We start from the raw sequence: 12,062 nt of genomic DNA on the forward strand, positions 1-12,062 counted from the left end.
GAACTAAAGGCAAAGTAGGAGAAGGATGACAGGAACAATGTAGAAGAGCAGTTCCATAGGGAAAGAGGAACACTAGAAGAAGATGCAGGGAATAAATAAACAGGAGATATCGACCGAAGGACCTAACAGGGGTGAAGGCATCAAAATCCAGATTCTGAAGGTAATTCGATGATCTAGTAAGAGGTTTGCACAAAGGTAATTCAGATTCTGAAGGTAATTTGATGATCTAGTAAGAGGTTTGCACAAAGAAGAATGAGAGAAAAAGAAGGTGACCATCAGGAAATGGAAATATAGAAAAAACTGTTATCAAATCCAAAACATGATCTGTGAGTGAGCCAAAGAGGTGGAAAAATTGAGGGATGGGGATACAAACCAGAAAGCGCAAGATGACATCAAGCATCTGATTCATCAGAGTTATTGGAGAGGATACTGAAAACTACCACAAGAACAGGGAAACAACGGAACCCAAAGTTCAAAGTCAGATAATAAGTTAGGTAAAGGACCGGGGGGGGGGGAGTTATAGCAAGGACAGTTTTGTTCTGCAAAACTTAGGTTATAAATCATATGGGGAGCATTGAGCAGTCTACACATTACAAATTTCATCCTCCAACTCATAGAGAATAATGGGCATCACAACACAGGGCTTAGTAATTCCATCCTGCTTTTGTGTAGCTTTCCCACACAACCAGCACACTCAAATAGATCTAAAAAGCCATGCATTAGCAGGAGCCACATAGATGGAGCTCTTTCATTTGACTTTCCCACCAGGGTAGTGTTCAATTCTAAGTAAAAGTAAAAGTTTAAAAAAAGGAAAAAAGCAGCATGTGGTGAAGTGCTTTCAAACTCTGGTTGTAAATACTGCTAGGAAGCCCCCTCCTGTCTCCTTCACACAATGCTACTGAACACAATGAAATAGTTTTGAATAACATTTAAGCAACAGCCATTGATGGGAGCAGTGGCCAGTTTTCTGAAAACCAAAGCAAGCGTAATCTGCTCTCCAAAAATCATCTGCCTGGTATATGTCTCTTGCTCTTCAGAAACAAATACAGTGGTACCTCAGGTTAAGAACTTACCGGTAAATCGTTCTGGAGGTCCATTCTTAACCTGAAACTGTTCTTAACCTGAGGTACCACTTTAGCTAATGGGGCCTCCCACTACCGCCACACGATTTCTGTTCTCATCCTGAAGCAAAATTCTTAACCTGAGGTACTATTTATGGGTTAGCGGAGTCTGTAACCTGAAGCGTCTGTAACCCAAGACACCACTGTATACTGTAATACATGCACAACTTAACATTGCAAAGAGAATTGCATAGAATTGTAGCATCAAATATTAAACTCTTTGGCATGGTATGCCACCACCCAATGTCGGTGAACCTCAGTCCTGTGCATATGTATGCTCAAATGTAAGTCCCACTGTATTAAATGGAGCATACTCCTAGTTTGTTTGTGCAGGGCTGAAGCCCTAATGGATAAGGATCCACATGTGTAAATGAGGGTCATGCCTGCAGTTCCTTTTGCCAAATTCTTATCAGGCCTTGGGATGACCTAGTTTGGTTAAATGAAATTCACTGAATTAGTTCAAAAATTTCTGAACTGTATCTGAAAATAGTTCCCATAATTGCCAAGTGAGCTGAACATGAATTAAGTTCATTTTTGGAGCAGAACTTTGAATGATTTCTTGTTCATCTTCAAGTTCATTCACACTTTGGGCCTTTTAGTTTAAAGATCCTAATTGTTGGGGGAAGTAAATGAAACAAAATTCACACACATATGTGTGTGTGTTTAGATGTTTTCTTAGACTTCTTAAGTATGTTTTATACTTTGGCACAGCAGCTTTGTTTTGCAAAGGGACAGCTGTGAGCCAGAATTAGCTCCTTTGCAGACATGTTGAACTTGAACTTGTTTGTTTTTAAAACAAACTTCCTTATATCTGGTACCAAGGATTGATATAGGGTTCCTGCAGTGTGCATTGGGATCCATGTTATAGTACCAAATGCATGGCCGATGCTGTCCATTTTGACAGTGCTGATCATATCATTTGGAGAAGGTTGGGGACTGTTCTCTCACTATCTTCACAATGTGTCTAGGCATGCAGACCACTACTAAACACCAGGATCTTTGTTTCAGAGCCTGGTATCTTTGTGTGCGTGTGGCGGGGTGTAGCATGCAATTTAGCTACAGAAGTTCACCACTGCACTGTGTGAAATTGGAAAGAACCTCTTCTGTTCTTGAAGGGGCCAAAAATCATCTCAGTCGCAGCTACTAAATTGATTTTGAAGGATAAGGAGGCCAATCCGTCAATACGGCATAAACCTGGCTGTCAGATACAAACACTCTCAGACAAAGAGCAGGCAGCCTTCTCCATGGAAAGGGATAAAGCTGAATTCTTATAGACCAGAGAACATTGTGCCATAACAAAGAGCATCAACTGATGTGAAGTTTGGCTCATCATAAAAAGCACAGAAAGCTCAGGAAAATGGATTACTGCTAGTAAAACCAGGGTAGTGCACCTGAGTCACTGCTGAAGAATATGATCATCATTCCCTTTAGAGACCTCTGGCTGCACATCTCTCCGAAGAATGTGATTACAAATAATATTGGTCACTAACGTGTAGGGCTCATCCACTCTATTTTGGGATTTGCTTGAAGGGGATTGACAGCTCTTTGCCAGGGCTGCACAAAAGCAGACCAAGACTTGTAGATGAAAGGATGAGCATAGTAGGTGAGGCTTGCAGTCCTGCACCCATTTTCCCTGGGGGTGGGTCCAGCTTCTGAGGAGACATGAATAGGATGTCACTGCAAGTGATGGATACACAAACTAAACAATGCTGATTACTAATATGGTTCATTGTCAAATGGGTGAGAACCTGTTATTCTCCCATGCTGCGTAGTCCAACATCTCCTGTGGTGTTGTCTTACAAAAAATTAGTAGCTTTAACACAGAGTTTGCTTATCGGCATATGTGTCATGAGAAGATTCTAAAATGTTGCCCACATAACTTCCATTTAATGGACAGGGACATGGTTGGCAGACCTGAAATTGGACCTTCTTATATCCGGATGATTCAAAATTGGGTCAAAATTGGGAAAGGAGTACGACAAGGCTGTATATTGTCTCCCTGCTTATTTAACTTATATGCAGAATTCATCATGCGAAAGGCTGGGCTGGATGAATCCCCAGCCAGAATAAAGATTGCTGGAAGAAATAACAACAACCTCAGATATGCAGATGACACAACCTTGATGGCAGAAAGTGAGGAGGAATTAAAGAACCTTTTATTGAGGGCGAAAGAGGAGAGCGCAAGATATGGTCTGAAACTCAACATCAAAAAAATGAAGATCATGGCCACTGGTCCCATCACCTCCTGGCAAATAGAAGGGGAAGAAATGGAGGCAGTGAGAGATTTTACTTTCTTGGCCTCCATGATCACTGCAGATGGTGACAGCAGCCATGAAATTAAAAGACATCTGCTTCTTGGGAGAAAAGCAATGACAACATCTTAAAAAGCATCTTAAAAAGTAGAGACATCACCTTGCCAACAAAGGTCCATATAGTAAAAGCTATGGTTTTCCCAGTAGTGATGTATGGAAGTGAAAGCTGGACCATAAAGAAGGCTGATCGCTGAAGAATTGATTCCTTTGAATTGTGGTGCTGGAGGAGACTCTTGAGAGTCCCATGGACTGAAAGAAGATCAAACCTATCCATTCTTAAGGAAATCAGCCCTGAGTGCTCACTGGAAGACAGATTGTGAAGCTGAGGCTCCAATACTTTGGCCACCTCATGAGAAGAGAAGACTCCCTGGAAAAGACCCTGATGTTGGGAAAGATGGAGGGCACAAGGAGAAGGGGACGACAGAGGATGAGATGGTTGGATAGTGTTCTCGAAGCTACCAGCATGAATTTGACCAAACTGCAGGGGGCAGTGGGAGACAGAAGTGCCTGGCGTGCTCTGGTCCATGGGGTCACGAAGAGTCAGACACGACTAAACAACTAAACAACAACAACAGCAACATATCTGGGTGAAGAAGAATTTCTCTCTCTCATTTGTGTGTGTGTGTGTGAGCAGATTCAATTTCAAGTCCGTAAAGTATTCAATTAGTAATATATTAAAAGACCATTCAGTGGTCTTTTGTAGATGATGAACAGAAAAGTGGATAAGATAGAACCCTGAAGCAGAAAATTCCCCCCAGTGCTACATTTTGGATGAGTGGAACCACCACAATGAAATACCACCCTCACCCAGCTTGGACAGCCTTTCCAAATTAATACCATGGTTCTTAGTAACAGCATAGCAACAGCTGCGAGGACAAGGGGAATCAACAGGTTCACACTCCCCCTGTCTAAGAATAATTGAATCATAAAATTGTAGAGTTGGAAGGAACCACAAGGGCCCCTGCAATGCAGAAATATTTCACCCAATTTGGGGCTCAAACCCCACTACCTTGGATTACGAGTCTCATGCTCTATCCTTGATCCCCACAGAGGTTATCCTGCAGGGTGACCAAGTACCAAAACCAGGCATGGACCCGGATTTCATGGATCCAGAAACCCCATCTCCTTCAAGAGTGCCTGGACCAGACTGGCAACTCATCCCATTTAGCCTTTATTTTTGGCACTGGACATAAAAAGCACACAGACTGTGATAACAACAGCTGTAGGCGAACCGTGTAGACTAGAACCAGTTGTGTTCCCTGCCAATTGTGTGCTGTGCTCATCACTCAGTCTCGGCAAGGAAGAAAGATGAGGCAAATTGTAAATGGAATGCCTGTAGCTCTCAAGCCACTTAGCTACACAACAATCCCATTGGCGCTGTAGGAAAGATTCAACTATAAATACAAAGCAAGCCCTCATACACTTACTAACCATTGTTAGCTGTCTTTGAACTGTCAGTTATATACCTAATGGAACCATAATTAGGAATATGCTTAATATAATGTAGTTTTAAGGTTCATCTCAAAATGAGAGAGATGCCAGTGGATGATGCCATCTAGGCTCCTTGACTTCTGCTTCCTTTCAACTGTGATCTACTCCAGAGAATTCTGTATGTAAAAAAAAAAAAAAATCAATCCTGAACACTTCTTAACATTTATTCTTACCTGTGGGACATGCATTGATTCCTCCCCCTGACCCGCATTTGCTTTCAACCGCACGCTATTTTTATGTGAAAATCACTTTACAACAGCATTTCCACAATTACATTTATGGGAGGGGGAGGGAAATGATCCATCTAAATAATCTTGCCCATTCTTCCTACCATTCCTTACCACCTAGTTTGAACGATATGTTCTGCCTGTGACCAGCCTCATGGTTGCCTCCGCTTAACATAATTGCTGTTGCAAGCAACAGTTGGAAAGTTCAAACCTTTACATTCTGCAGTTCACATGCTCTCTTTCCCTGTGGACATCAGGAAATATTTATGAACCTATGAATTATCAAACAAGGAAATAGATTATTTCCTTTGGAAATCACCCCCACACCCCTTGTCCCTGCCCAAGGGCTTTGGGAAAATGAGCTGAACAGTCCATCACACCCAGAACCGTTTGTGTGTCTCTGACTATTTCCATGTGCTCCAGGTCCTACAGATCTATAGAGCCAGGCATGTGATTTTCAAATTTGGCATGAACATCCATGATAACATGGATACGAGGAGGATCATAGAATCATCAACTTGTAGAGTTGGGAGCATGGGGGTCATTTAGTCCAACCCCCTGCAATGCAGGTATCTTTTCCCCAGTGTGGGATTCAAACTCACAACCCTGAGATTAAGAGTCTCATGAACTACCAACTGAGCAACCCCAGGAATGGCCAATTAAGCCATTGTTTAGGGAATGCAATGGAAGTCCTCTTGTGCATGAGCCCAGCCAAAGTTAAGCCCTTATTAATTCCTATTGACTTCTGCTAATGCTCCCCTTGAAATCCATGGGAATTTAACTTGGGCTTGTATATGGCCATCATGCTGAAAAAACTAGCTACATTGTCATAATAATTGTCGCACACTGCAGATGCTGCTTCCCACCATTATGCTGTTTGCTGGAGACCTCATTACTTTACAGTTTCTGACATGTGAATTGGTTCCTCCCTCATTTGCCCCTTGGAGAAACAGGCAGTGAGGAGTGAACTCTCCAGGCTTGACTCAGGGTGAGGCTAGCAACCCAAAGCAATTCGTACAAACACCACAGTGCTCCTTCTCACCTTCCTCTTCTTTGGCACTGGTGGTGGAAGAAAGGGGTATCTCTTTCCACTCTCCATCCCCCAATGTCTGGATCACTGTAGTAACAGCATCCCAAGCACCAGGGAGCAAGTAGGAAATGACAGAGGTGTCCTTCCCTGAGGAGCAGGACAGAAGATGGAGGACAACCTTCTTCTTTGTGGCAGCTGGCCCCACTGTGGCAAAAATCGGGTAGAAAGGTGGGTGGGGGCAGCCTTGTTCAGCTCGAATAGGGTTGAAATCTGAGGAGCTGAGGAGCCATAATGCACAGCTTGTATTGAAGGCAAAGATTAAGAGTTGCTGTTGTTTGTAATCAGGGATTTAAGCTGCAACAATTTCTAGCAACACTAGAAATATTCCTCTGTCCCACCTGCTGGGACTTTTAGCTCCGCATATTTACATCCTCCGAACAAGACCTTCACATCATCTTCAAGTTGGGGAACTTTCTCCTATATATGCCAGTCACGTACTTGCTTGTAAATAGGAATTTGACGATTAAATCAACAGAGCTTCCATTAAAACCCAGGTCACTGTGTCCTGTACTACTACTTTTAATACATATCTTATGCCACAAAGCCTAGCAAAGGAAATTTCCTGGATGCACTATAGTAATGAAACCACAATGTGTGTTACGGCAAAAGCCATCCCAGTATTTTTTTTTTTCTTATCTTATCCTTGCCAATTATATTATGAGTTATGCCCTATTACTAAATAACTGGCTCTTTCCTCTTATATACCGTAGAATCATTTATGATTATGGAGGCAGTTCTATTTATGGAACCCCCTCCCAGTACAGATCTGGTTCTCACCCGCATTATGTATTGATTCATGCGCCAGCTTAAGAACCATTTATTTTTGCAGATCTTCAGAGTATCGCGGGAGTGGCCCTCTTGGTCAACCTGTTTCACTGATTGCCACATGCTGTTGCATTGCCAATTGTGACTTTACTTGTGTGTGTTTTAATGCTGGTGTTAGTCCCTGAGGGCTCTGTATGAGGAAAGGCCCGTGTACAAGAAATAAAAGGAAAAGAAAAGAAAATAAGAAAGTGTTTATTTAAGTGTACCGTAAACTTGCCAACGTAGAATTGTTTTCTATTCATCTTCAGAAGGTGACGAGTCGAAGCCAAGCCACAATCTCAAGCAGCAGCAGCAGCACAGAAACCAGAGTGAACGAGGTGGCGTCAAAGGCAACTCAGCGGGAAGCCTTTCAATCAGAAAAGGTAACTGTACCAATGCAATGAGATACCATTTTGCCTGTGCCACTTTTGCCCTCTGGTGCTTACAGCATCCGTCCTTGCTTTGGAGAAAACTCCAAAGCATGGAGCGATTTGCACCTGTACTCATTACCCGTTCGCATTACCCGTCTCAGGAAATAATTGAAGTACCACTGATAAAAGTATTTGTGCAAAAATGTTGCCACTTGGCAGGGCCAGCTTCAGGTTTGTATGGGCCCTTGGGTGACAGAAGAGCAGTGGATCCTTTCCTCCTTTCACCGCAGCTTTCCTTCTTTGACACCTTCCTGTTAACCACACCCGTTCCTCCTCAAACCCATTTCCACTTTCTTCTTTGGTCTCTCCTCGTTGGGTTGCCCCATGCTAAACTGGAACAAGTGACCATTGTATGCAATATGCTATACCTACCGGATAGACACTTTACTACAGAAATTAAAGAACTGCTGGTCCAGATGTCTGTACCGACGTGTAAGTTTGTATTGCTGTACCCAGTGCTTTTCGGTCTCTTGAAAATAAGGTGCTGGTACTCACCACCTAGAAATGGCTGGAGGAGGGACAACCAACTGGGCAAACGGGGTGGGAGGCACTCTGCACATGCTCAGGGAAGGAGGCAGCAGGGCTCCAGCAGGAAGCACTTGCTCAGCTTTGGGATGGAGGCAGGAGGGCTCTGACAGGGTCCAAGAGCCCTCTCATTTCAGGCTCCAGGATGCTGGCAGGGCCTCGTTCCCTGAGCCCAGGACCTGCTTGTCCAGCTTGCGGGATGAGGGTGTGAGGGTCTGTCAGGCTCCGTCAGGATCCCAGCACGCTGCTGCATCCTTCCCAAAGCCAGGCAGGTGTTTCCTGGGCTTAGGGAATGAGGCAGCAGGTACTCAGGATCCTGACAGAGCCTTGTGCCTTGTTCCCCAAGCCCAGGAAGCATTTGCAGCAATGGAGGTGGTGGCAGCAAAAGTGTGAGGGGAGCAAGGGGGGGTGGGCAAACAGTGGCAAGATGGGGGGGAGAGGTGGTGTGCACTGTACCCGCATGTATCCAAATTCAGTCACTGATGGTGTGTATTTGAAGTTTTCTGCATTCAAATAGAAGTTATTGAGTCCTCAAAGCACTTCACATACTTTGTCTCAGTTATCCTTAAAACTGCCCTGTAAAGTAGGCTAAATTATTGTCCCAGTATTATCACATGCTTTGAGATGGTGATGATGATGATGATGACGACATTTCCAGATACTGGGGCTTAAATTATGGGGATGGGGAGGTGGCGGGGGGGGTCTTAAAGAAATCTCTCATCCCCTAACATACTAAGCTTAGCCAAATGATGCAGTCTTGTAGGAGGACTGACCCCTAAACTAAGGGGGGCTGGACCCTCTCTGTCCCCCCAATTCAAGCACTGTCAAGTATTGCTCTTACATATTTATAAATAGTGGTATATACATCAATAAAATACATAAATAAATGCATTTCAAGAGACGAAGAGATGGCAACTTGCCTACCTTGTGAATTTTTGGCAGAGGTGAAATTTTAATTGCTGATTTTCTGTCTCACAGATAACTACAGAGCATCAGTTCTAGTGTTCACACTGTTCCCTCCTTAAAGCACTTGTTCCTCCTCCGCCCAGAGTTGCATAAAGCATAGTAAAGGTAAAGGTACCCCTGCCCATACGGGCCAGTCTTGACAGACTCTGGGGTTGTGCGCCCATCTCACTTAAGAGGCCAGGGGCCAGCGCTGTCCGGAGACTCTTCCGGGTCACGTGGCCAGCGTGACATCGCTGCTCTGGCCAGATCCAGAGCCAGAGCCGCACACGGAAACGCCGTTTACCTTCCCGCTGGTAAGCGGTCCCTATTTATCTACTTGCACCCGGAGGTGCTTTCGAACTGCTAGGTTGGCAGGCGCTGGGACCGAGCAGCGGGAGCGCACCCCGCCGCAGGGATTCGAACCGCTGACCTTTCGATCGGCAAGCCCTAGGCGCTGAGGCTTTAACCCACAGCGCCACCTGCGTCCCAATGCATAAAGCATACAATAGATCAAATTAAAATATTGATTTTCACACTGAAATTTGGTTTATTTAATTATTTTGTGGTGTGTATTTGTGTTTGCAGGTTTCTCATCGTGAACAAGCTTTGTCTGAAGCTAAGAGAGCTTCTAACGTCACTCAAAGCATTGAGGAAACAGGTAAGAGAAATCTGAGAATATACTGGGGGGCAAGAAGCGATAGCTACCCTTTCACACAGCAAATTCTGTTGTATGCATATGGATGAAAGACAAAATCCATCCACAATTAAGTCCTGGGAGTGCCATTAATTTTGACTGGAGAACTAAGCACCTACTTAAATATCATCCATCAAAATCAGTGGGACTTAACTTTGGATGGATTGTGGCCATAAAGATTAGGATATAATTAAGGTTATTTACACTCACTCCAGCCCAGAAGCCTTTGCATCTCCTCTTATGCACATTCATACATCCCATTGATATGAATGGCGGTGTGCTTAAAATTACCTAATATATGCTTGAGTGTTTTTCACAAGTGCCCTGGGCTTAGGCAAACAATTTTTCTTTCTCTATTATTATTGTAACAATTCCCCTAGCAGATATTTAAATGTCATGAATATCAAAGGATATAATTACCCTTGGACTGATCACCTAGCCAGAAATTAATAAAGGCTCACAGTCCCTGTTATTGCAGTGTTCAATCAGCTCTGGTCTGACATGTGAAAGAGGTGCTGCTATGTCACTCAGCAAATAAACTCTGGTTCAATGTGATTCTAGCTCATGGCTAGGACTTTCTATCTATGAAAGGTTCTCTGCTATCAATGCGAGAGAAATAGTGCAGAATAAGAACCACAGAGTCTCCAGGCTAGACTTTGACCCAGAGGCCCATCAAATCCAACCTGGTGGTTTTTGGTAGCAACTTCCAACCAATCACGCCACTGGGAATGCTCAAGCCTTTGGGGATTCCTGAAGTAGGGATGGAGGAGATATTTGCTCTGGTTTGCAACACTATCTACACCCTTGTGCAAATAAATTAAAACATAGCATGTTTTCTATCTTACTCGTAATCCTGTACTTAAAACAAACACGAAAAGTCAGTTTATCATTATGGTGCTGGAAGCCAATAGAAGGAATGATGTGCTCGCCACAATTGGTTCTATGAAAAAGAGTTATTCCAGAGCTGAAAAAGAGGTATCCTGATGGTACTGGGATATTGCAGCAGGACCTAGTCCCCTGTCACACATTGAAAGTGGTGAAGAAATTCATGACAGAGCAGCAAATACAGGTACTTGATTGGCCAGGGAATTCCCCGGATGTAAATCCCATTGGGAATTTGTGGGCTATATGCAAAAGTCACCTCCATGCTGTAGACTGTACAACTATGGAGAAGCTAATTCACGCAATGATTCAGGTGTGGTACAGGGATCCGAAAATCAACAGTGTCTGTTCGAAACTAGTAGACTCCATGCCAAACCATGTTCAAATGCTGCTTAAAAATAGCAGAGGTCATATCCGCTAGTTTTGTATGTGAGTTTTGTACAATAAACTAATAAATTCATTGTTTGTTTCACTTAATTTGCACAAGGGTGTAACTCACAAATCCCGAATAATATGCAAACCAAAATGCAAACCGTCCTTTGAAATTTGCACTTTGGGGAAAAAATTGAAATGCATACGTTAGGGGGAGTTGTTCATAAAAATGCATACATTTGTGAAAATATGATATAAAAATGCAATATATTTGGGGGGGGATCACATACAAAAATGTGCCTGTGGGGAGAAATACACAGAAATATGCTAATGAATTTTCATACAGCCAATATAAATTCAAGTTTTCATTTTTCTTTTAATTTTCTTTCTGTATTGCAGTGGTCAATGCAGCTACAGATGAGGAGATCCCAAAGATTTCTACGCAATCCTTAAAGCAGCACTTTGAAAAAACAGCTCAGTTCCATTCTGGCCGAGAGAGTGGAACACCTGCAAAGCAGATCAAGGTCGGTGGTGCCAAAAATGGGATTTTCTCCATCCGAACAATCCTGAATTGTTATCATTTTTTGCATATAGTTAATATTCTTTTCTGAGTTGCAGTGCCTTTAAATTCAGAATAGCTATGTTGCATTCGTTTAAGTGATATTTCCAGTGCAAATCTTAAGTCCGTAAACAAGGGATGTGTGTGGCAAGGGGGGTGGGGTGGTTATGCTCCAATTGTTTGGGGGCAAATTAAAACTGTGGCAGGGCAAACAGTGACTCCTGCTAGTGTCTTCTGATGATCACTTGATAGTAAGACAGAGTGTGCTCACTGTTCTTCCTGCCAAGTCCTTGCTGCAATGAAGTAGTGGGATTTGATTACACTGGCTTTTCTTTGACTGAAAAAGATGTTAGGATGCTGTGAGCATGGCAGCCAATAGCAGAGTTGGGGTTGTGACCACCCCTTATCTTCCCATGTACCTGTTAGAGTGTCATAGCAACATTGGGCTCCTTAAGCGTGATCCCATGAACCGATGTACAGTGGCTCACAGGACAGTGCTGTTTGTATATTAAATTATATTTCGGTCTGTTTGGGAGATATCTAGGAAGATCTTGCATGTGTTTAGTCTAAATTTTACAGACATAATCTGGAATTCTCTAACATCCTTAA

At 43.3% G+C, this 12,062-nt stretch overlaps 1 protein-coding gene across 1 annotated transcript in view; it reads left to right on the plus strand.

The window, feature by feature from the left end:
- The window catches only part of XIRP2 (xin actin binding repeat containing 2), an 87,647-nt gene that overhangs the window by 58,326 nt on the left and 17,259 nt on the right, over positions 1 to 12,062 (plus strand). Inside the window, exons 4-6 of the mRNA XM_079974905.1 lie at positions 7,315 to 7,428; positions 9,532 to 9,604; positions 11,294 to 11,418. Coding sequence (XP_079831031.1) covers positions 7,315 to 7,428; positions 9,532 to 9,604; positions 11,294 to 11,418 — 312 coding nt within the window. The remainder of the gene's footprint in view (positions 1 to 7,314; positions 7,429 to 9,531; positions 9,605 to 11,293; positions 11,419 to 12,062) is intronic.

The sequence above is a fragment of the Podarcis cretensis genome (assembly GCF_951804945.1).
Source record: "Podarcis cretensis genome assembly, chromosome: 1".
In the NCBI taxonomy this organism is placed as follows: Eukaryota; Metazoa; Chordata; class Lepidosauria; order Squamata; family Lacertidae; genus Podarcis; species Podarcis cretensis.